This window comes from Silurus meridionalis, chromosome 17 (assembly GCF_014805685.1).
Source record: "Silurus meridionalis isolate SWU-2019-XX chromosome 17, ASM1480568v1, whole genome shotgun sequence".
NCBI lineage: Eukaryota > Metazoa > Chordata > Actinopteri > Siluriformes > Siluridae > Silurus > Silurus meridionalis.
In genome coordinates this window covers 24,636,857-24,658,665 of record NC_060900.1, presented here as the reverse complement: position 1 = coordinate 24,658,665, position 21,809 = coordinate 24,636,857, and the positions used below count along the sequence as shown (strand labels likewise).

The following is a 21,809-nucleotide window of genomic DNA, read 5'->3' as shown; positions in this document are numbered from 1 at the left end:
CTGCTAAATATTTGATCAAATTCTCAAAACATCTGGAGGCCGTTATTTTTATATATTTTTTTACACTTGTATACTTTTCAGTAGCCTTCAGGAACTTATGTAACTGTTCATCAAATCTCTGAAAATTTGTCAAAATAAAAAAGATTTTAAATGTATTTTTTGATGCCTTTTTTAAGTCAGTTTTTATGACAATTTTGGTCAAAAAACTAATGCATGAAAATGTCTCTCAAGATATCTGACATTTTGTATTGGTAGTTATAGCTGTGTTGGAGTCTGAGCTAACAATTATGCATTTCTTATTTATTTTGTGTTATTCTTGATTTCTTTATTATTATATATTCATATATATTAATTGTTCTTACATTTTAGTATGAAAATTAACTAGGTTTTAGTTGACAGTTGTACATTAGAGTTGGGTAGTTATGAAATACATTTCCAAATGAAAGTGTTTGTGCATCTTATTCGCATTCTAAAAATATTTTTATTTATTGTTCAATTAGACTAAGTGGCTTCTATTTCCATTTTAACCATATACAGTACACAGCACAGTGAAAAGTTTCAACGCTCCTCCGGGACCAATGTGCTACATAAATTGCACGAACAACACAACACAACACAATGAGAAAGCAAACATGACAGTGCCGAACCAATCAGAACAGTAAATGTGCGTTAGTCTATATTGTCCATATAATAATGAATAGTCTATCTGTAAGCTTGATGTTTGCTTATGACAATAAGTTGCTCACCGTTCATGTTTGGGACTAAGCTAAAAGTTGTACATCAGCATGTTCTTTTTCATTTTGGTTTTAAAATGTGCTCAATGTGTAATCCGACTAAATCTCACTCTATTTCATCTCTTTTACCAACACACACTTAAGAACAAAGGCTCGACTTAAAGATCCGGGACCGCGTGTTAACGTTTTATGAGTGAGTACAGTAGGCTGTTACTGACTCTGCCTCAGCCTGCCTCGGCCTCGGCTGCCGTTACTGCTCTCTAAACCTGCCAGTGGTTATTGTTTATGTTGGTGTTTAAAGTATTACTATAAAAAAAAAGGAAATCTTACAGATGTCAGAGTGTCTGTGGAATTTTATTGAATTAAAATCAACTAAATTACAAATCTGAACATTAGTAATAATAAAAACAAATAATTAATTAAAAATACAAAAGTACAGATGTTTATATAATTCAGAATCTAAAAAAAAAAAAATAAGTAAAAGAAGCAAAAATCAACTATAAAAATATATTAGTGAAGTTTTTTATTGTTCTCTGTAGTTTGTGGGGACTAATTAAATGCCAGCACACATCCAGAGCTTTAATTCACTCCTGTTACTTATACTGAAGAAGAGTTTCATCTCCTGTGTGAATATTTCACGAGTCACAGTGGTGTCATTCCACCGTCTCACTTTTCCAGCTCAGGTTCTGCTTCAGGTTTAATCAGTCACATGGTTAATTATGTATAGGACAATGTTATGGATTACATACCATCCCTCTGTTTAATCAAACATACTGCCTTTAATTAAGCCTGAGGTGAGGTGCGTCTCGGTCCACTCCCTAGTTCACTTTTCAACGCAGTGATCAAGAAATCAGGTAGTCGGCCATTTTAAAACCTCCTCAATTGCAGAGTTCTTCCAATTCATCAGAAATGGTTCTCCATTCACAGTGTTTGCTTCTTACATAGGGTATAAAAAAACACCAGCATTGGAATCCCTTTTAATGGCAGGTGAATAGGCTGTTTTTGCTAGAGAAATTGAAAGGAATATTTTTTTTCTCAGTTTTTTTTTCTTTTTTTTGCAGTGTATATAAAGTATGACTGTGATTAATGGGTTACATCCTTGGATTTGATTAAAACTCTTGGCAAATTCTTTTTCGTTCTTTCATTTATGTGTATGCGCCTTCAGAAACACTTTAGAAACCGTGTGCAGTGTTACTTTCTTCTTAATAATATGCCACTTAATATAACCTCAGAGCACAGTATTCTGTACACTTTATGATATTTACTGTCCAGATTTTTGAGGGAAAAAAGGATTATATTTATTTAAATCATAAATCTAATAAAAATTTGAAATAAAATAAAAAAAAATTTTAGTTTACGTAGTAAAAATAAATGTGATTTTTTTTTTGGAAAACTGATTATAAAACCAAACGAACAACAAATGAAAATCACAGGCGAAGACGCATAATTTGAAGAATAATGCAAAACCAATATTGTTTGCTGTGAAATTCAAATAGCCCATGAAACCGCGTCTTCTGTTCAAAGCTGCAGAGTTACATAACCAAGCGCCTAAACCGGTAGCACTGGGTTGCCCAAAAATACTTTTATTTTCCACATTAATCACCAATAAGGCGAGTCGTTGAAACCAGACAGTTTAGTCACGAGGAAACAATTTCAACAAATTTGCATAATATAATACAAATTCAAAAAATATGTTTTTAAAGATTGATATATATCTTTAAAGAGTATTCTGGCCTGGGTATAACAGCCTGGTAAAGGCTTGTCTCTGCGGTGGAGCCGTGAGATAAAAATAGTTTTACGAGCAAGCTCTGAGTTCATGTTTCTGACGTGCTGTCACAAGTCCTAAACAACAGCAAGATATTAGCACATTTTAAAGAATATGCTGAAGAAAACAAGTGCATTAACAGACTTCTTTTAAGGTTTCAATACAGTAGTGTTTCTATAGTAGCCACTCGTCCAAACGGATTTTCAAAACATGTAACATCGTCAGTGGGGAGTCTCCAGTGTTAAATCATGGAGATCATCCTCAGGAAGGAGGTGTTTACGCTCTTATGCAATCTCAACCTGCTTGGTAACATGACGACCTGCATTTTGTTTTTTTTGATGGCTATAGATTTGTTATGTTGACATTTCGCAATGTTTAATGCAACTATAAATGGAAAAAAAGAATTAAATGTCATTAAATAAAAGTTGTACTTTCTGGCAAATTCCTATGGTTTAAGAGGAGTAAAACACTTCAGAACATACTGTTATGGGACGTGGTGAGAGAGAAGATTGAGATGGTTTGGTAATGTGCAGAGGAGGGACATGGGGTGTATATAGGAAGAAGAAAGAAAAAAAAAACAAATTTAGAGGACAGGGTAGTATGGAGACGGAATATCGGAATATGGAGACGGTTAAAGACCTTTTGCTTGTTATGTATCCTGACCAATCAGAGGCTTATTGTCTCTGTGTGTACCAGTTCGAAGAAAAGGGGTGGGACCAAACAGGGAGAAATCATTATGGTTGCTATGGTAACCATCTCCTCCTTCCTTCAACTGATTGCACTTGCTGAATGTGGCCAACTAGTGTTTATATAATAGTCTGAAGGAGGATAGAAAGGGACTTGTTTTTGATATCTTCCATGTGTCAATTGATTAAAATATTTAATCACATTTAATCGCATGATTAATGTCATGAGTTAACTTGTGATTAAGCACAACTTAATCACACATTTTTATCAGTTCTAAATGTACCTAAAATGAATACTTAAGTGTTTAATACTCTAATGAACATGAACATGGACAAATATTGGAATAATTATGGAAATGTATGTTTATTATTAGTGAGACCATACTGAACATAGAGCATGAAGACAAAATATTCTTGTAAATATTTTACTTGTAAATGTTTAAGTGCGGTGTTTTAAATTACAGAAATCATCAGGACACCAAATGAAACGTTTGCAATGTTTCCACGTGGACGTTTTTAATTGCCAGATGTGCACATCATTGTTAATTGTGATGCTTGACTTGAGACTTGGCGCTTCAGTAAAACAAATGTTTAGTGATGAAAAATTATGAATTTTTAGGTAGAGTTAAAAAAAAATCTGTGTAACGAAAGGGCATTGATAAATAAATGTGTGTCGTGTTAAAGGGTTTAATGTTTACAAAAAATTGTCGAACAGAAATGTGTGCTGCATTAATCGCTCATTGATAAAAATCAGTGCTGTCAAAACTAATTTGCGTTAACATTAATTTTGACAGCCCTTATAGCTTAACTTTATAAACACACTTTATAAACACACACACACACACACACACACACACACACACACACACTAACATATTCTTGCTCTGCTCTGTTGTAACATATTTTCTCTCCCTCTCTCTTGCTTTATCTCTCAGAATATATATTATATACACGTATTCCTACCGAAATATTTCAGTCCAGGGCTTCCAGTACAGTACACCGAATGCTATCCTTTTTATGTACTGAACATAGTTAAATTCTGACTTCCCTCAGGAACGTATCAAGTGGTAGACCTCGTTTGTTTAATCTCTTTGAGTGCATTTTTTATTAATATTTTTAAACTTGAAAACATACACCAGGGGTATAAAAAAGAAACTAGAGCTAGCACAAGCCTCGCAAGGGTCGATCAAAGAAGTTGAGTCTTCAAGCTGTGTGTCAGCTACAGAGAAGCTGACTTTAAAAAACAGACGCATGAGTGCTGGCTGCCAGCATTACTTTAGAAGTTGCACGAGCAGAAGGTCCGCTTGTCAGTGCTCAGACAATACGCCGCACACTGCAACAAGTCTGTTTGCATGGCCTTCGTCCCATAGGGAAGACTCTTCTGACTGGCCGTCTAAAGCTGGCCCACAAACAAATTGCTGAAGACAACATGTCCAAGAGCATGAATTACCGAAATCATGTCCTGTGGTCTGATAAGACTAAGATAAACTTGTTTGGGTTTAGATGATGTCCAGCATGTGTGGTAACGCCCTGATGAGTAGAACCAAGTAAATTGTGTCTTGCCTACAGTCAAGCATGTTAGTGGAAGCATCATGGTTTGGGGCTGCATGAGGGCTGCTGGTTCTGGGTAACTGCACTTCATTGAGGGAAACATTGATTCCAACATGTATTGTGACATTCTGAAGCAGAACATGACGCCCACATTTCAGAAACTGGGCTGAACGAAAGTTTTCCAACATAATGACGACCCCAAACACACTGTCGGGATGACAACTGCCTTGCTTCAGGAGTTCAGGTGAAGGTGATGGATTGACCAAGTATGTTTCCAGACCTGAACTCTATTAAGCATCTGTGGGGATCCAAGCGGAACGCAGAGAAGCGGCATGTGTCTAACATCCAGCAGCTCTTTGATGTCATTATGGCAGTGCTGGATAACGCTGGTGTGCACACAAAAATATTGATACTTTGGCTATAGTTTTGGCATGTTCACTTCGAGTGTACTCACGCACTCATCTATCTATCTATCTATCTATCTATCTATCTATCTATCTATCTATCTATCTATCTATCTAGCTCTTGCTTTCTCTCTGTCTTTCTTTCTCTCAGCAAAGCAAATTTTACAACATCCCTCGATCCTCATTAGCAGCTCTTACAGTACAGAGAGAACTCCAGAGTTTAGATAAGCAGAAGAACTAGAGAACAGATTGTCTCTGAAACTTCGGGGTGGATTTTAAGACATTGCCTTGGGCTTTCTCTTTATATGCAATGGTTTAGTGGGATTTTTTCAGGGGTATTTTTCCAGGAACACACTCAACTTTACCACACCGCTACATAGACTCTTTGTTTCCACCCTATTAGATACAGCGGATTAAAACAGATACATCTATTCACGTCCAAAGGGTTTTGCAAATAAAGGTTCCATCTCTGCTTCTCAGTAGAAGGTTTTTTTTTTTTTTTTTTTTTTTTTTTTTTGCTTATCAAAAGATAGGGTCATGATTGTTTACATGCATTGATGACAAAGTAGAAAAGAATGAAGAGAAAAGTGTAAACAAATGCAAAGTGTAAATAAACAAAATAAAATGAGTAAAAATATAATTCTAAATATGGAGAGATGGATCAATAAGATACATGTTGAGTGTGTAATGGTCCTGTGAGAGGTGAGCGTGATTTCTCCCCCTCACTAACGCCTGCACCTGCTCTTCTCCTGATTGGCTGCCAAATTGTGAGAAGAGTTAAAAAACTATTTCAAAATATTTTTCCATTGCATTGTAAAAGGTTCCTGTGTATCGACCTCACCAGTATTACATCTGCACACACTCTCTTTCAAAGGAAGTCATGTTTGTTTGTGTCACTGTGCCCTTCTCTATGGCCAGAGTGTGGTCACTGAACCTGTACTCTGCTTAGTATTTCTGACACTTGAGAGGTCAGCTCAGTAACATCTCTCTCTTTCTCTCTCTCTTTCTTTCTCATTTTTCCTCCCTCCTTCAGCTCAAATTGCAGTGATCCCCTGTAAGATCTGTGGGGACAAATCATCAGGAATCCATTATGGAGTGATCACATGTGAAGGATGTAAGGTAACGTAAACTTGTGCATTAAAAAAAAAAATTCTTTCTTTCTGTTTTTCTTTTTTTTTCTGTACTAAATTATGGTGCCAATAAATTCAATCAGAATGATTTAATAGTTTTAACTTCATTAATGCTTAATATTTATTTCTAATATTTGTGTATTGTTTGTTGTTTTGATTATCTTGTATCACCTATTATATTTATTAATTATGTTTTAAAATAAATTATTATTAAATAGAGATATTTTCTTGCTGCTTTGAAAGAATAATGTTACATTTTTCACTTTTTATATACTCAAAAAGTACATCTTCTTTTGTTTTTTATTTTTATTTACCAGTTTCCTAAAAGTTTTCCATTCCATTGACTGTAAGAAAGGTCTTTGAATAAATCCATGTCCTTTTTATCATGTTCCATTCTTAAAGTTAAACACATGTCCAAATTGTATTTATTACTTTATTTCTACATATTGATTATGAGCCCACAATAAAATTCAGCTCAATTCATAGTTGAAACTATAGCTTGCTGATACCTCGATATATTGTTTATATTGTCATACAGATATTGTGGTATGTATTGTTTTGGGGTTTTTTGTTTATTTATTTATTTATTTTTATAAAAAATTATTGTATGGATGCTGTTTGTTGATATTTTTTTCAAAACTTTTCTTTTTTTCTTTGTCTGAAATATTGGCAACGCATTACCTCAGGGTTTTGTGGCAGTTTTGCAGTTTGTTAGCTGTAAATAATGATATAATACGATATCTCCTCTACAGGGTTTTTTCCGACGCAGTCAGCAAAACAATGCCATGTACTCATGCTCTCGGCAGAGAAACTGTGTGATCGATCGGACGAACAGGAACCGGTGTCAGCACTGCCGGCTGCAGAAATGTCTGGCACTCGGCATGAGCCGTGACGGTAAGACCAACTTTACACATCTATTTGTGTTAAATTAATATCAGCAGCTCTGCCTGTAGTGCTAGTGATATTCATATCATATTCCTATCATATTCCTTAACCATGTTTTTGCACTGCACTGTATATTCAGAGTATACAGTGGGTTTACTGGTTGGCACTATCTTGTGTTATGTGTTTTGTCCCACACTGTCTTGTGTTGTCTGTCTGTCTATACTGTCTGTCTGTACTGTTTTTTGTCTGCACTGTTTGCACTAGATTGCACTCGATGCACTTTATGTAGCTTTGTGTTATGTGTTGTAGCTCTATGTTGTTTAGTGTAGCAACAGGGTTCTGGAGGAAGGTTGTCTCATTTTTTTACGTAAATGACAACCTGAACCAACTTGTTTAATGAATGTTCCTGTACATTCAACTATACTTATCAATACATAATTATAATTGTCCATTTTATCATATAAAATACATCATTCTCTGCTATCATTTTGGGGGAATAACAGTATCTTTAAGTCATCAGCATCATTGTACCAATTCATCACTGATTAATTTCCTGTATCTCAACAAAGAGTGTTTCATTCCTCACATAGACATTAAACATTCATTAGGATCATAAATCCACACACTTTATTCAGTTTGAAATGACAAATTAATGATGTTAAAAGGTCTTGAGTTACGAATAACAGAATGGAAGTGATGAGCAATCTGTGGACTGTGATTAGTGTAAGGCGGTGTCTCAACTCACACATTGTACATTATATTTGACACTATGCACTTGAGAATCTAGAATGTTAAGCGAACACAGCTTTGTGCATTAAAATATATTATTCTGACCTCTCTTGATGTGTCTTCCTTTTTTACTCTCTTTCTGTCTTTCAGCTGTGAAGTTCGGCCGTATGTCTAAGAAGCAGCGGGACAGCCTGTACGCTGAGGTGCAGAAACACCAGCAGGGTCAGGAATGCATCAGCAACATCGTGTCCTCAGGCGAAGTGGGCGAGGAACCCGGGGAGAAGAGCCACGACGGAAACATAGGAACCTGCAGCCGCAGCTCCAGCGCAGCCCTCAGCAGTGACCTCGACGACCTTGGAGGCCTGCTGTTAGACCTGCCCCTGACTCCAGAGGACGAGTATTGCGGCCTGGAGCTGCAGGGCAACAACAGGGCGAACGGAGAGGGGAGCAGCGGAGAAGGCAGTAACTCATCCTCAAATGGCTCCACAGAGTTTAAACAAGAACACCTTGGACTTTCACCACTCAAAGAGGGATTCTTACTACTCGAGATGGGTCAGTTTCATAGCCTGCTCACTAATGTCATAGCACACAACACCGACAAACGTGTACTCCTCTGTCCTGAACATATCGGAGAACATCAAACTGCATTTTAACTCATAATGTTCCAAAAAGCTGACACTGGACACAACTTTTAGATCCATTTAGATTAGATCTATCTATCTATCTATCTATCTATCTATCTATCTATCTATCTATCTATCTATCTATCTATCTAGATAGCTATCATGCTATGCTATGCTATAACATATTCACTCTCTGTCTCTCTATCTGTTTATTTCTTGCTCTTGCCCTCTCTCTCTCTCTCTCTCTCTCTCTCTCTCTCTCTCTCTCTCTCTCTCTCTCTCTCTGTTTCTCTCCTGTAACTTACACTCACTCACTCACTTATTTACTCACTCATTAACTCTCTAGCTAGATAGCTGTCTACCTACAGTATAAGGGTCTTGGCATCACCTAGCCTGAATTAACATATTTCTCACTTCTTTATTTGAATACATAAATGATTTTTTGGTTGATTTAATTTGGTTAATTGTGGTGATAAAGTGCTTTTTCGATTATAAGATTGTGCTATGGGGTATTCACTCGTGTGTATGTGGGTGTGTTGTGTTTGCAGAGCGCATCGCCCAGAGTGTGGTGAAATCACACATAGAGACGAGTCAGTACAGTACAGAGGACCTGAAACGGCTTGTGTGGAACCTGTACTCAGCCGAGGAGACTCGCACGTACCAGAACAAGGTACTCATTCCCCTAAAATCTCAAATCAATCTATCGCTCAACTAACCAGTCAATCACTAAAACACTGTGCTTTATAATATTGTAGTAATGTGGTGGCAACATATCCTGTAATTCAGACCTCATAATGGAGTGTTTTAGATTCACACATTGAGATGTGAGATATGTAGGAAGTGAACACACTCTGTTGTTTCCTGTACAGCCGACTGAGGTGATGTGGCAGCAGTGTGTGGCGCACCTCACTAACGCCATCCAGTATGTGGTGGAGTTCGCCAAGCGCATCTCTGGCTTCATGGAGCTGTGTCAGAACGACCAGATCATCCTGCTTAAAGCAGGTCAGAGAACACACACACACTCTTACAAACAGAGATACAGGATATTTCTTTGGAAGCATCCGGAATGTCATGTTTCTATGGAAATTTTGTATAAGCTTGACTTTTACTATGTGTACTGAAGTTCACTGTACTTCATTTAGCACATTCACAGAATCCTCTGGACATTTCTGCTTTTTTTTAAGCAGTTTATTTCGTTTGATATTTCCATAAAGCTGTATAATCCTCTGCATTATGTATTGTTTGTGTTTGAATGATCACCTTTCTTTTTTTTTTTTTTTCAGTGCAGTGTTTATTGAGTGTTTTTCCTCTTTACTTCAGTTTCACATTGAAATAAAAACACTGAGTTCACTATCTCAGTAAAGAGAACACCCACACATTTAAACATTTTCACACAGATTTGTTTGGACTTCTCTCTCTCTCTCTCTCTCTCTCTCTCTCTCTCTCTTTTTCGCTCTCTCTCTCTCTCTCTCTCTCTCTGTGTCTCACTCTTTCTCTTTTTCTCTCACTCTCTTTGCAGGATGTCTGAGCGTGCTGCTGATTCAGATGTGTCGAGCCTACAACCCTGCGAACCACACGGTGCTCTTCAATGGGAAGTTTGCAAGTGTTCAGCTCTTCAAAGCTCTTGGTAAGTGTCGTTCACAGGGTGTGACTCAGAAAATGCCAACATTGGCACCAAATGCCACGTACTTTGCATTAATAACAACTGCAGAATTGTTATTTTTCTCTCTCTCACTCTCATGATACTCTCAAACCTGAATATCCTGTATTTGCTTGGCGCATGTACTGTATAATTAAAATATAAATTCCTTGTTCACGTTAATTTATTTAATTACTGCATTAGATTAAAGCGCCAGTGCCAGTTTCTCCACCTGACCTGGTGTTGTGTTTGCCAATCATCCAGTCGGAGCTCGAGAGCCGCGATGTGGCGGATCATGGGAACACATTTCCGAAGTTTTACCCAGTGTGTTATTTTGCCCTGTAGGTTGTGATGACCTGGTGAACGCTGTGTTTGAACTCGCTAAACTGATGAGCCGCCTGCAGCTAACGGAAGAAGAAATGGCTTTGTTTAGTGCCGCTGTTCTATTCTCTCCAGGTCTTCCTTCTTAATCAACTCAAATCCAATATATAACATTTTATTTGTACTGACGCTAGCTGCATATTATACAAAATCTGCAGTATGTGAAAGATAATTGAAGGCTAGCTGAGAAGTTACAGGAGGTTACTGCATGATTCAGAGATGCGAGGTGAAGGCGAGGCAAATCAGAACAGCCTGAGATGATGCAGAGTGCATTACATTGGTGTAAAGCCTCACATCTAGCTAGGATTGAGATGGTAAATCTATTGTTCATGTTTGCAGAGCAAAACAGACTGGCTCATTACTAGAATTGCCAGAGTTCTTCAGCTAGTTTTTTGAGCGAGTAAGATCATCAGAAAGAGTGAGAAAGCAAAAGTAAATGTAAGAATAATAGTGTGCAAGAGAGTAAGGAAATTAGTAATAGAGTGACTGAGAGAAAAAGAAAATGTAGGCATCAGTGACTGAGAGAAAAGGAGACTGAGAGTAAGAGAGAGTGAGCGTAATAGAAGTGTAGGTGTCAGTGACTGAGTGAAAAGGAGAGTGAGAGTAAGAGAGAGTGAGACAGAAAGAGTAAGTGTAGGAATAAGAGTGAGTGAGGAAGTAAGGAAATGAGTAAGTGAGAGAGAAACTAAGAGAAAATAATAGAGTGAGTAAAAGAAAATAAAGTGTGAGAGGAAGAGAAAGTAATAAGGTGCGAGAGGAAGATAGAGTGAGTAATTTAAAGCAAAAGAGAGTACGATTAGTAGAAAGTAAAATGATTGAGAGGAGGACAGAGTGAGAGTAATAGAATGTAACAGATTCAGACGTTAAGAGTGAGAGTAATAGAAAGTAATAGAGTGAGTGGAAGAGAGAAAGAGAGTGAGTAATACAGTAATAGAGTGAAAGGAAGTGAGTTAGAGTAATAGAAATTAATAGAGTGAGAAGCAGAGAGAAGAAGAGGAATAGAAATGAACAGAGTGAGAGTAATATAAATTAATAGAGAGTGAGAGTGTAAGAAAGTAATAGAGAGTGAAACAAAGAGAGGAGTGAAAGATAGTAATAAACAGTGAGAGTGATTGCAAGACATTTTGAAAGAGAGAGAAAAGAGTGTAATAGCAATAGAATGAGATAGAAAGTAAGAGTGAATGAAAGCGAGAGGGAACAGATACTGTGTGTAAACGTATATGGATGAGAAGTTGCCTTGAATTGAGATGATAATTGTGTATCACCAACGGCTTTATTGAGCTTGTTGACATGAGAGTCGAGGTTAGGAGATTTGCAGAGGTTTTTATGGATGTGTGTGTGTATGTGTGTGTGTGTATTAGATCGGCCCTGGCTTACAGACAGACAGCAGGTTCAGAGGCTGCAGGAGAAGGTTTATCAGGCGCTACAGTGCTGCTTAAACAGAGATGGCGCCAACGAGCACAAACTCGACAAGGTACATATTATACACAGTTTTTTACCATAATTTTCGAATGTGTACACTGCAATTACATCCTGCCTTCCAAGAAGAAAAGATATACATTAATATGTAAGGTGATATTCCACAGCTAGGTGTTACAGGATTTTACTGCATGATGCAGATGTGAATAATTTTCTGAGGTGAAGTAGAATGCCTTAAAATGGTGCAAAGCCTCACACCTAGCTGTGGATTATAATCTCATACGACAGTCATTTACCAGCTTTGACAAATTAAAGCTGCGATAGATGTTTGCAGTGGAAAAAAAGTGAAAAACTGACTGAATGGATAAACATTATCCTTTTTTTTCCATTACTTGATTTATATATAGTGTCTGCCACTCTAAATAAAACAAAAACAAAACAGTCAGACAGACAGAAAGATTATTAGAGAGATTACAGACAGATATGTTAATGGTATAATTATACCAAATTTACAACATTAAAAGACTATGAACTTTTTTTCCTCTTATCTTTAGATGCTGGCTAAACTACCCGTGATAAAGTCCATCTGTAACCTCCACATCGATAAGCTGGAGTTCTTCCACCTGCTTCACCCAGAAACAGCCTGCAGCTTCCCTCCGCTGTATCGGGAGGTGTTTGTGAGCGAGAACTTCTTCCCCGATTCCACCAAGGGCTAAACAAAAGGACACCAGATTGTCACTGGTGAATGTACGAAACAGAGAGAGGACAGAGACAGATAGATAAGGAGATGTAGGAAAGAAGGACTGGTAGATTAACAGACCAGCCGCTCACTGACAATCCTGCACACTACACTTTTGGACTCTGAAACCCACAATCCTTTTCTCTGAGCTCTTTTTTAACAGGCGATTGACGGTGCTGCCCCGGTTAAATAACCGAAGGAGCTTTTAAAGCAGTGAAGCAGAGGCCGATCTTTTTTAAACTGACAAGGAAAAAAAATCTAACTGACCAAGTTCACAATTCGATGCTGGAAAAATGGTGGCTAACTTGCATTCACCAGCGGACATATACTTAGAAATGATATTGACCTACACTGTGCATAACATGTAGCTATAATTCCGTCAAGAAGAAACAATGCCGTCTAAATGTTCCGCCTATTTGAACAGCTTAGTTTGTTAACAATCCCAGTTTACAAAACCAACCTGGTTGAGATGAGTCGATATCTAGAACATGATTGACAGAAACCAACTATGTTTCTTGACCATGTTAATGTTGCCATGGGGATTGCATACATCATCAGGCTGGTAACTGCAAGAAAACTGTAATGGAGTTGCACTGTTAATAGGGTTGCCGAATCATACAATTTATTCATAGTAAGCTGTATTTTTTCCATTACGTTTACCTGACTTTAGATAGCTAACTAAATCAGTTATTGAACTTTCTTTGATGTGTTTTATTTTACAAACTGGTCAACACCCATGCATTTAAAAATATATATATTTTAATTTTAATAATGATTTATAATTTTAAATATTTTTTTTTACCCACTACAGGAAGTCAAGGGCATGGCCATGACTGTATCAGAACAATTTGCACAGTACAGAACAGGTGCATATGGTAGAATCACAGATTAAATCTCTAAGAGACTCAGTGGGATATGACACTTTTTTTTTCCCTACTAATTTTTTAATGCAGTGGAAATGCAGCACTGCCTCAAGGACCAGTAAAGTATTCTTTTAGCTTTGTATCTTCAGCAGTGTTTAGCTAAAAACAAACCCAGCGCTCCAGCAAGCCTGTGTACACATTGGATGAGGTCTTCATTCTGACCCTTTATTGCATCTTTTTTGCTGTTCACTTATTGTTATTTCCTGGAAATGCCACAATAGAATAAAAGGTGTAACATTTAGATTTTTCTGAAACACAGTTTATATATTGCATTTCAAATTAGAAAATATATATACAGACAATAGAAAATGAATTATTAAAGAAGAGCAGTGATGTGTAAAGTAGTACCTATTTTCCAGACTATAAGCATACCAGCAAACCAACACAGCTTTATCATTATCGTGTTAAATTTTTTATATTTATTTTTTTTTAGTGGTTTTAAAGTGTTTGTGGTGCTCTGGCGAACTAACTATAGTTGAACTGCATTTTTTTTTTTTTTTTGGCATAAAATATAAACTTTTGTTGCCTTTTCACCTCTTGCATCAATGCTGCACTGACAGGAAGTGACTTTATTGTTTAAGTAATAGAGATCAGTCAAATCATATTGTAGATGCTATTAGTCAAGCCAAGCAAGAATTATATATATTTTTTGTTGTAGCTAGCTCATGTTAGACATTTAGAAATGCCTCAATAGCATGACTAGCTAGTCACAAGCAATATTAAGGTTACACAAAATGTTAGTTGAAACTATTTTTATAAAGTGGATTCATTTTTATTCAAACTCCAAAATTACCACAGAACTGATTTCTGCAGCCACTATTAGCCTGCTTATCTGGAAAATACAGTAGTATGAATAGGGTGTTACAATAATAATAATCATCATCATTCTGACAGACTGGCTGAGATGCTGCTAGGTGAATAGCACTTACAAATCTTAAACCTCCACAACTGAGAAACGTTAACGCACAACACTTTTTCACAAAACTCCAAATCGTTCCCTGTTTCTTAATGATTTTTTTTCTTCCTTTGTGTAGTTACGGCCCTTTGGTGTTTACTGCACTTCGACTCCGAGTGTGTATTCGAGCAAACTGACGTGTTTTCTTTTCCACACCATATTTTTTAAGACAACGAAGTCACACTAGTTCAGACACAACGAGAAAATAAAAACAGGCTGAACAGAGATGTGCTTTAAACCTCAACTACAGAATGAGCTGTCCAATTCCATATAATTACAGTTATGCTCTATTTTTAAATAACAGCAGATGGCGCTGCAGTAAAGCTAAAGAGCCAATTCGGTCTGTTTACTTCTCAGTCTAAAAATTACAGAATTTGAGCCTTTGTTGCTATTTAAAGGCTTATATTGGAAAACAAAAAGGAAATGAGTGCTAAAGGCTTACATTTTTAGTAATATGTCTATGCATTAATATATCTACTTCAAAATGTTTTGGTTTTTAAAGACGTAAGGCAGTGTTTAAGACAGCATTTAGTACAGGTATTTTATATAATTCCTGACCATGTTTTATAAAATAAAAACATTTGATTTAGTTTTTAGATCTGTACTAAAAATAAATGCACAAATTATTTTTCTAAACTAGGCCCATTGTATGCTTTTTGCCTACAATTACAATACTTGGAATCTCTTGGGGATGAACTCTTACCTAAATCCTATACATCTAAAAAAAATTTTTTCCCGAAAGTAACCTGTAAAATAATTACTGACGAACAATTAGATTTTTTTTTAAATAACATTATTATAAACTATCGTGTTGCGCTGTACAAATTATAATACATTAGCTAAGATTTAGGGAGACAATAGCCGCCTCCTTGTGGTCAATAAGTGAACTGCATTTACCAGCGTTTACTCATATAAGTACATTATCATGTTTGCAACAGCAGTATTAAAATTTAAAAGAACATCTGGTACAGAATATTTTTTTTTAGTAGTGACCTGTGAAAAGATCCACATTTGTTTTCATCAGTACAGCTCTTGACTCTTGCTTCCAATGTCATGTTGTTTTTTCTGTTCCACTGGAATTGTGAACCTTTTGAACTTAGTTACTGGTTTCCTTATGGTTATAAAACAGTTCACTGGGTGTTTACAACAGTGTCATAACGGGACTGTGCAATAGATAGGATGTAGATTCACTGGAGCAGCGGAAGATTTTTGTCCAAAAGTTAAACCTGCATGATTTAAGGGGTATTTACCAGATGTATTGCAAGGTAAAGAATAGAATGGCAAAGTGAAAATTTACGAAATGAAGCATTTATCAATTTTTAGATTGTGTGTGTGTGTGTGTGTGTGTGTGTACGTGTGTGTGTGTGTGTGTGTGTGTGTGTGTGTGTGTGTGTACAAACTGATGCATAGCTCTTATCTTGCTAGTTCCTCGATGCGCACACAAACAAATTTACAAACACGCCCTTGAACCTGCATGTTAGGAATTGCGCTCCATACAGTTTTCTCCAACAGAAGTGTCGCTTCGCTATATATTTATATAAATATATAAATATAAATTAAATGTGTGTGTGTGTGTGTGTGTGTGTGTGTGTGTGTGTGTGTGTGTGTGTGAGAACAGAAGTTTTAATTTTGGTTTTTCTTTTTCTTTTTTTTTTTTTTTTGCATCCCCCCAACAATGTTTCTCTTTTTTCGCCAGTGTAGATTCGTCGTCGTCTTTGTGAATTGTAGTAATATTTTTTCAAAAATGTTTTTAAAAACAGAAATTCTGATCTTTCTGTTTACTTTTTTTGGTTTTATTGTTTAAAAACTATAATTTATAGATACAAGTATTGTACAAAAATGAGAACCATTATGTACAGTTGTATTTTGGGGATAAAATAAGTGGATTAAAGATGTAATAAATGGTCTTTTTACACATCACAGTGGTGTGTTTTTTCTTCTTCTCCTAATTTATGTTAATTGTCACATAAAATAAACATCATTATAAATAATTATGAATCATGAATCATAATACAGCAACTAAGTTTGAGGTCAGAGCTCTATATCAGGCCATTTAAGGCTTTATGTTTAACCCCCAGGTAAAGCATATCTACATGGAGTTTTGTTAACAGTGGCATTGTAATGCTGGAACATGTTTGGGTCTCCTAGTTCAAGTGAAGGGAAATGTTATGCTACTGCATCCAAACGCATCCTATACAAATGTGTCTTCAACTTTGTGTTTACAGCCTGGGGAAAAGGCCTTTATGGTATGTGTGTTAGCGAGTTGGTAAAGCTGTTAGCTGTGTTCAAATAAAATAGTTAGCCATGTTTGCTAGTGAATGAGTAAACACAAGGTAACTGCTAAGCTATCGGTCTGTTGAGCTTTTAGTCAATCCATCCATTAGGCCAGCTTCATCTATCTATCTATCTATCTATCTATCTATCTATCTATCTATCTATCTATCTATCTATCTATCTATCTATCTATCTATCTATCTTACAAAGCTGTCCATTACCTGCAGATTTAAAGCTCAAACGTTTTTTCTTTCCTGTTTTCTTCATTTAATTCTTTCGTTCTTTTTCCTTTCTTTCTTTCTGTTTTTCCTTTCTTATTTCGTTTAATTTCCATTTCTTGTCCGTGTTCTAGAAAGAACCAGCTCGTACACGGCTTGTGGCCACTAGAGGGCGTCGTTGTCCTCGATATCTTCCCAAGCAGCGCAGCGCACAGCGCATGCGCAAGGAATGGTAACTCCAGAGTACAGGACCGCTGGCTAGGCTTTGCTTTGGCTCCATTGAGCTGTAAAGAAAAAGAAAAAAAAGCAGGACGGCGTATTCTGCTTGGCCGGTTTAACTGTATTTTCCTGGGATATTTTTTTTTAAAAAACCAAAAATATATATATATTTTTTAAGAAAGATAGCAATTTTGGAAGGATAAACAAGAAGAAGGAGGAGAAGAAGCCGAGAGGGTTTGGGAAGAAGCCCGCTCCTCTGGATGTCGCTCAGCTAACGTTAACATTGGATCGGGTTTCTGCGCCTGTTTAACTCATTAACTCTTTTTTTCCCAGTGTGGGGTGATTTTATTTTATTTATTACAAAAATTAATAATAAATTGTTCAAATTCCTACTTCGAAAAATAACCCGAAGGATCCAAAGATGTCTGTTGCGGGTTTGAAGAAGCAGTTTTACAAAGCAAGCCAGGTCTGTTTGTTTGTTTATCTGTTTGTTTGTTTGTTTATATCCTTCTTTTTACTCTATTTTACTACCTATAAAATGTTTTCAAACACCTAAAAGAATCCTGTAAGCAATGTATCCTTATAACAATCCCAAGAAGCTGTATAGAGCGTTAAGTAAGAGTTAATAACAGGGTTATAACATTGCATGAATCTATACAACATTTAGAATATACAATCCATAAAACAAGCACAAGTATGAGCAATCCTGCCAGATTCAATCTTAAATCCTGTTTAATCTCATGTTCCAGTGAAATATTGTGCTTTAAGCCCCAACTGAGTTCCTGTGAACTAATGAACACTGTAAAAGTGCATATGAGGGGTTTAGTAAGCGGTATATAACCCTGTATAACTACCACAACTTACAGGGTTAATGGTGACCTGTAGAGGATTAACACTGGTTTTGAGCTTTGACCGGTCAGGAAAAAATATGTGCCACGTTTGCTCAAACCGGTGTGAGACAGAAAAAAAAAAAAAGAGAAGGAAAGATGTGTAGATGTGGGAAAACCTGTAGCTCCCAATAAATCATGTTTTTATTAGTAACACACGTTTTATAAAAACGTCCCTCTTTATTGAGAGTAGGTTTGGGTTGGTCATGTTTGCAGAGCGGTTAGATGTTGAGTGGGTTGTGGGTTTGAAACTCATCTTATCTCGCCTTGCCTTGGCTTTGCCTCGCCTCGCCTCGCCTCGACTCGACTCACTCGGACGCCCACTTCTGCGCTGTTGTAGATGTTTATAAAAAAAGATTTTGTTCCCTGGTCATTTCTCAGTTCGAGATTGAGAAGTGACACGTTTGCGTTCAGTTCGGTTTCTAGTGGTGCATAAATTGGATTGATTTCTTGTTTGTTTTTTACATAGTACAAAATAAAGTCAATAAAAAATAAGATATATTTTTTTTCGTCAGAGTTGACCATCGTATCTCCCAAATATCGTAAGTCATAACAATAAATATATTCATATATTCATATTAATGTATACATATGTGTATATATGTAAAGTGATCCCCCGTAACTGCGTTCTAAAACCCCCTGCGAGTTCTGAAAATCTGTGAATTTTGGACACACTTTACAATAGGGTCATCAGAACACATGCCCATCTTAAGGTCGGGACTACCTGTACACAGTACAGACCAAAAGTTTGGACACACCTTGAGAATTGTAGAGTCACACTGAAGGCATCAAAACTATGAATTAACACATGTGGAATTATATACATAACAAAAAAGTGAACTGAAAATATGTCATATTGTAGGTTCTTCAAAGTAGGCATCAAGAGAATGCCAAGAGTGTGCAAAGCAGTAATCTAAGCAAAAGGTGGCTACTTTGAAGAACCTACAATATGACATATTTTCAGTTGTTTCACACTTTTTTGTTATGTATATAATTCCATATATAATTCCACATGTGTTAATTCATAGTTTTGATGCCTTCAGTGTGACTCTACAATTTTCATAGTCATGAAAATAAAGAAAACTCTTTGAATGAGAAGGTGTGTCCAAACTTTTGGTCTGTACTGTATATACATGCACACGCACACACACATCCATTTATCCATCTGTCCATCCATTTACATATACATTCATCTGTCCACTCCCATCCATCCACCTATAATGCATATAAATATAGTGGCATCTTTTTATACATTCTTTGTTTTTATATTTATACACACACACACACACACACACACACACACACACACACACACACACTTGTAAACCGATTGGGCTTTGTTAAAAAATCGAAAATCTTCGTAAAAAAATCTTTACAGATCGTTTAATTTTTTTCTTTTGTATAATTGAGTTAAAATGCGTTAGGATTTCTGAGCTAGAAACGATTTAAAGTATCATCCCACTCGTTCTTATTCTGTCTCTTCCGTGCAGATCCGGAAATATCAGTCACACAGACGCTGAAGCGTGTAAAAAATAAGTCATCTATCATTAAGATACACCGGTCACAGCATAACGACATGCAAGGAAAGATAATAACGAGAAGTCGCAACGAAACTTGGTAAACTGAATAACTTGAAACTTGGAATATTATCTAACAAAAGGCTCCAGAAAACTCTACAGGTTTATACGCAGGTGTTTTTGTGGAGGTTTCTTAACAAACCCATATAATTATAAATTATAAAAACATTTTCCAGACTTATTTTTGTCACATCGCTCTTTCCTACACAGAGGCAATAATACTGCAATTATACAGGCGGTGCTCATGCAAGCACAAAAAAAAAAACCACCTGGAAGTAAAAATTAGTGACTTTATTGTTCTCGTTAACATCCGGCCGCACCAGGAAAACATTTTTGGAGTTACTTTATCTATATATCTATCGAGTGGCAAAAAGCATCCCATAACTGTATTCCCAGGTCATTGTCCAGCCTCTAGACTACATGCACACACACACACACACACACACACAAACACACAAACACACACAGCAGTATGTGTCAGATACGCTGTATGGACAAAAGTATTGGGGCACCTGACTTTTCCAGCTTTATGTGCTTATTTTACAAACTGTTAGCACACAATTGTATAGGAAGACTTTGGATCAGGTGGTGTTAAATTTGACCTTGACCTGAGCTAGAAGACCCAAACCTGTTTCAAGCATGACAATGTGCACAAAGTCAGCTCCATGAAGATATGCTTTGCATGGTTTGGGGTGGAAGATCTTGTGTGGCCTTCAAAAGAGCACTGACTTCAACAAGACCTATGGGATGAATTGGAACGCTGACTGCACCCCACCCAAGGCCCCCTCACCTCACCTATATCAGTAAATCTCCACATGCACATTTCAGAGTGTAGTGGAACATCTTCCCAGAAGAGTGAAGTTTATTATAACAGCAAATGGGGACGAAATTTGGAATGAGATGTTCCAGGTGTCCACAAACATTTGTCCGTATAGTGTATTTAGCATTTTAAACCAGTTATTCCTCGTAATCATTGTAACCACAATTGTCTTCTGTTGCCTTGGAAACATATCTGATTTGGTTGTGCTTGGTGCAAAAGTGTTTGTGAGCATTTTTCTGACTCTGACGTCTAACAGTGCAGTTTTTAGAAAATCAAGTTTTGGATTGCTGTATGGAATCTGCCTGTGTTTTCAGTACCAGGGGGTGTGGCTTTTATCATTGTGACTGTCTCACTCAGGGGTCTTAGCGTCATTATGAATGTGTTAGTAATTAAATGTGTTTAGGAAAAATTAGTTCCTTTTCGCTGCAGGTGTTTTGGCCAGTTTAGAAAATTCCAGCACGTTATTTGTGTCATGTGCAAAATATTCTAATATTCCAAAATGAAATCAGATTTAGTTTATTCAACATGTTTATGTGCATTGAATAAAGGGAATAATCCATGTTTATACTGTCCAATCAGTAATCAGATTTTTCTCTACGCTTGGCTTTACATGGTTCAATTAAAAATCGGATTTCTTTCTAAATTCCAGATTTATGGAATCTAATAAGTAATCAGATTTCTTTTCTAGCTTACATAGGTTGCGACAGTTATCAGATTTCTGTTCTAATCTCCACCTTTGCACGGGTTAATCTGTAATCAGATTTCATTATAAACTCCCATGTTTACACAGTTAATCAGATTCATTTGTAAAATTCAGTTTACATGGTTTAATTCATGGTCAGGTTTCTCTGTGAATTCCAGATTGTCAGTAATCAGATTTCTTTCTAAACTCTGTTTACATGGTTTAAACAGTACTCAGATTCCTCTCTAAACTCCAGGGTCACAAGTTTAATAAATAATCAGATTTTTTTATCTAAACGCCTGTAGTTTACATGGTTTGAACAGCTATCAGATTTTTATTATAATGTCCAACTTTACACGGTTTAATTCAGTAATCAGGTTTCTTTCTCAAACCCCATGTTTACACAGTTTATCAGGTTTTTTTCTAAACTTGGGTTTAGAATCTATACTATAATCCATTTTATTTCTAAACTACAGGACTATGTGGTTTAATCAGAAAGCAGATTTCTTTCTAAATGTAGGTTTATTTAATTTAGTCTCTTTCTTTCTGATGAAGTTTGATCAGTAATT

The 21,809-nt window shown here is 36.4% G+C and overlaps 2 protein-coding genes across 4 annotated transcripts in view; both read left to right on the top strand.

The window, feature by feature from the left end:
* Positions 1 to 16,483, top strand: part of rorca (RAR-related orphan receptor C a) — an 18,860-nt gene extending 2,377 nt beyond the window's left edge. For both annotated transcript variants that reach the window (XM_046870584.1, XM_046870585.1), the window contains exons 2-10: positions 6,174 to 6,259; positions 7,023 to 7,164; positions 8,035 to 8,436; positions 9,056 to 9,177; positions 9,377 to 9,509; positions 10,027 to 10,134; positions 10,492 to 10,602; positions 11,889 to 12,001; positions 12,501 to 16,483. In XM_046870584.1, coding sequence (XP_046726540.1) covers positions 6,174 to 6,259; positions 7,023 to 7,164; positions 8,035 to 8,436; positions 9,056 to 9,177; positions 9,377 to 9,509; positions 10,027 to 10,134; positions 10,492 to 10,602; positions 11,889 to 12,001; positions 12,501 to 12,662 — 1,379 coding nt within the window. In that variant the 3' untranslated portion in view covers positions 12,663 to 16,483. The remainder of the gene's footprint in view (positions 1 to 6,173; positions 6,260 to 7,022; positions 7,165 to 8,034; positions 8,437 to 9,055; positions 9,178 to 9,376; positions 9,510 to 10,026; positions 10,135 to 10,491; positions 10,603 to 11,888; positions 12,002 to 12,500) is intronic.
* An 816-nt stretch (positions 16,484 to 17,299) lies between these two features.
* Positions 17,300 to 21,809, top strand: part of sh3gl1b (SH3-domain GRB2-like 1b) — a 32,932-nt gene continuing 28,422 nt past the window's right edge. For both annotated transcript variants that reach the window (XM_046870587.1, XM_046870586.1), the window contains exon 1: positions 17,300 to 17,740. In XM_046870587.1, coding sequence (XP_046726543.1) covers positions 17,696 to 17,740 — 45 coding nt within the window. In that variant the 5' untranslated portion in view covers positions 17,300 to 17,695. The remainder of the gene's footprint in view (positions 17,741 to 21,809) is intronic.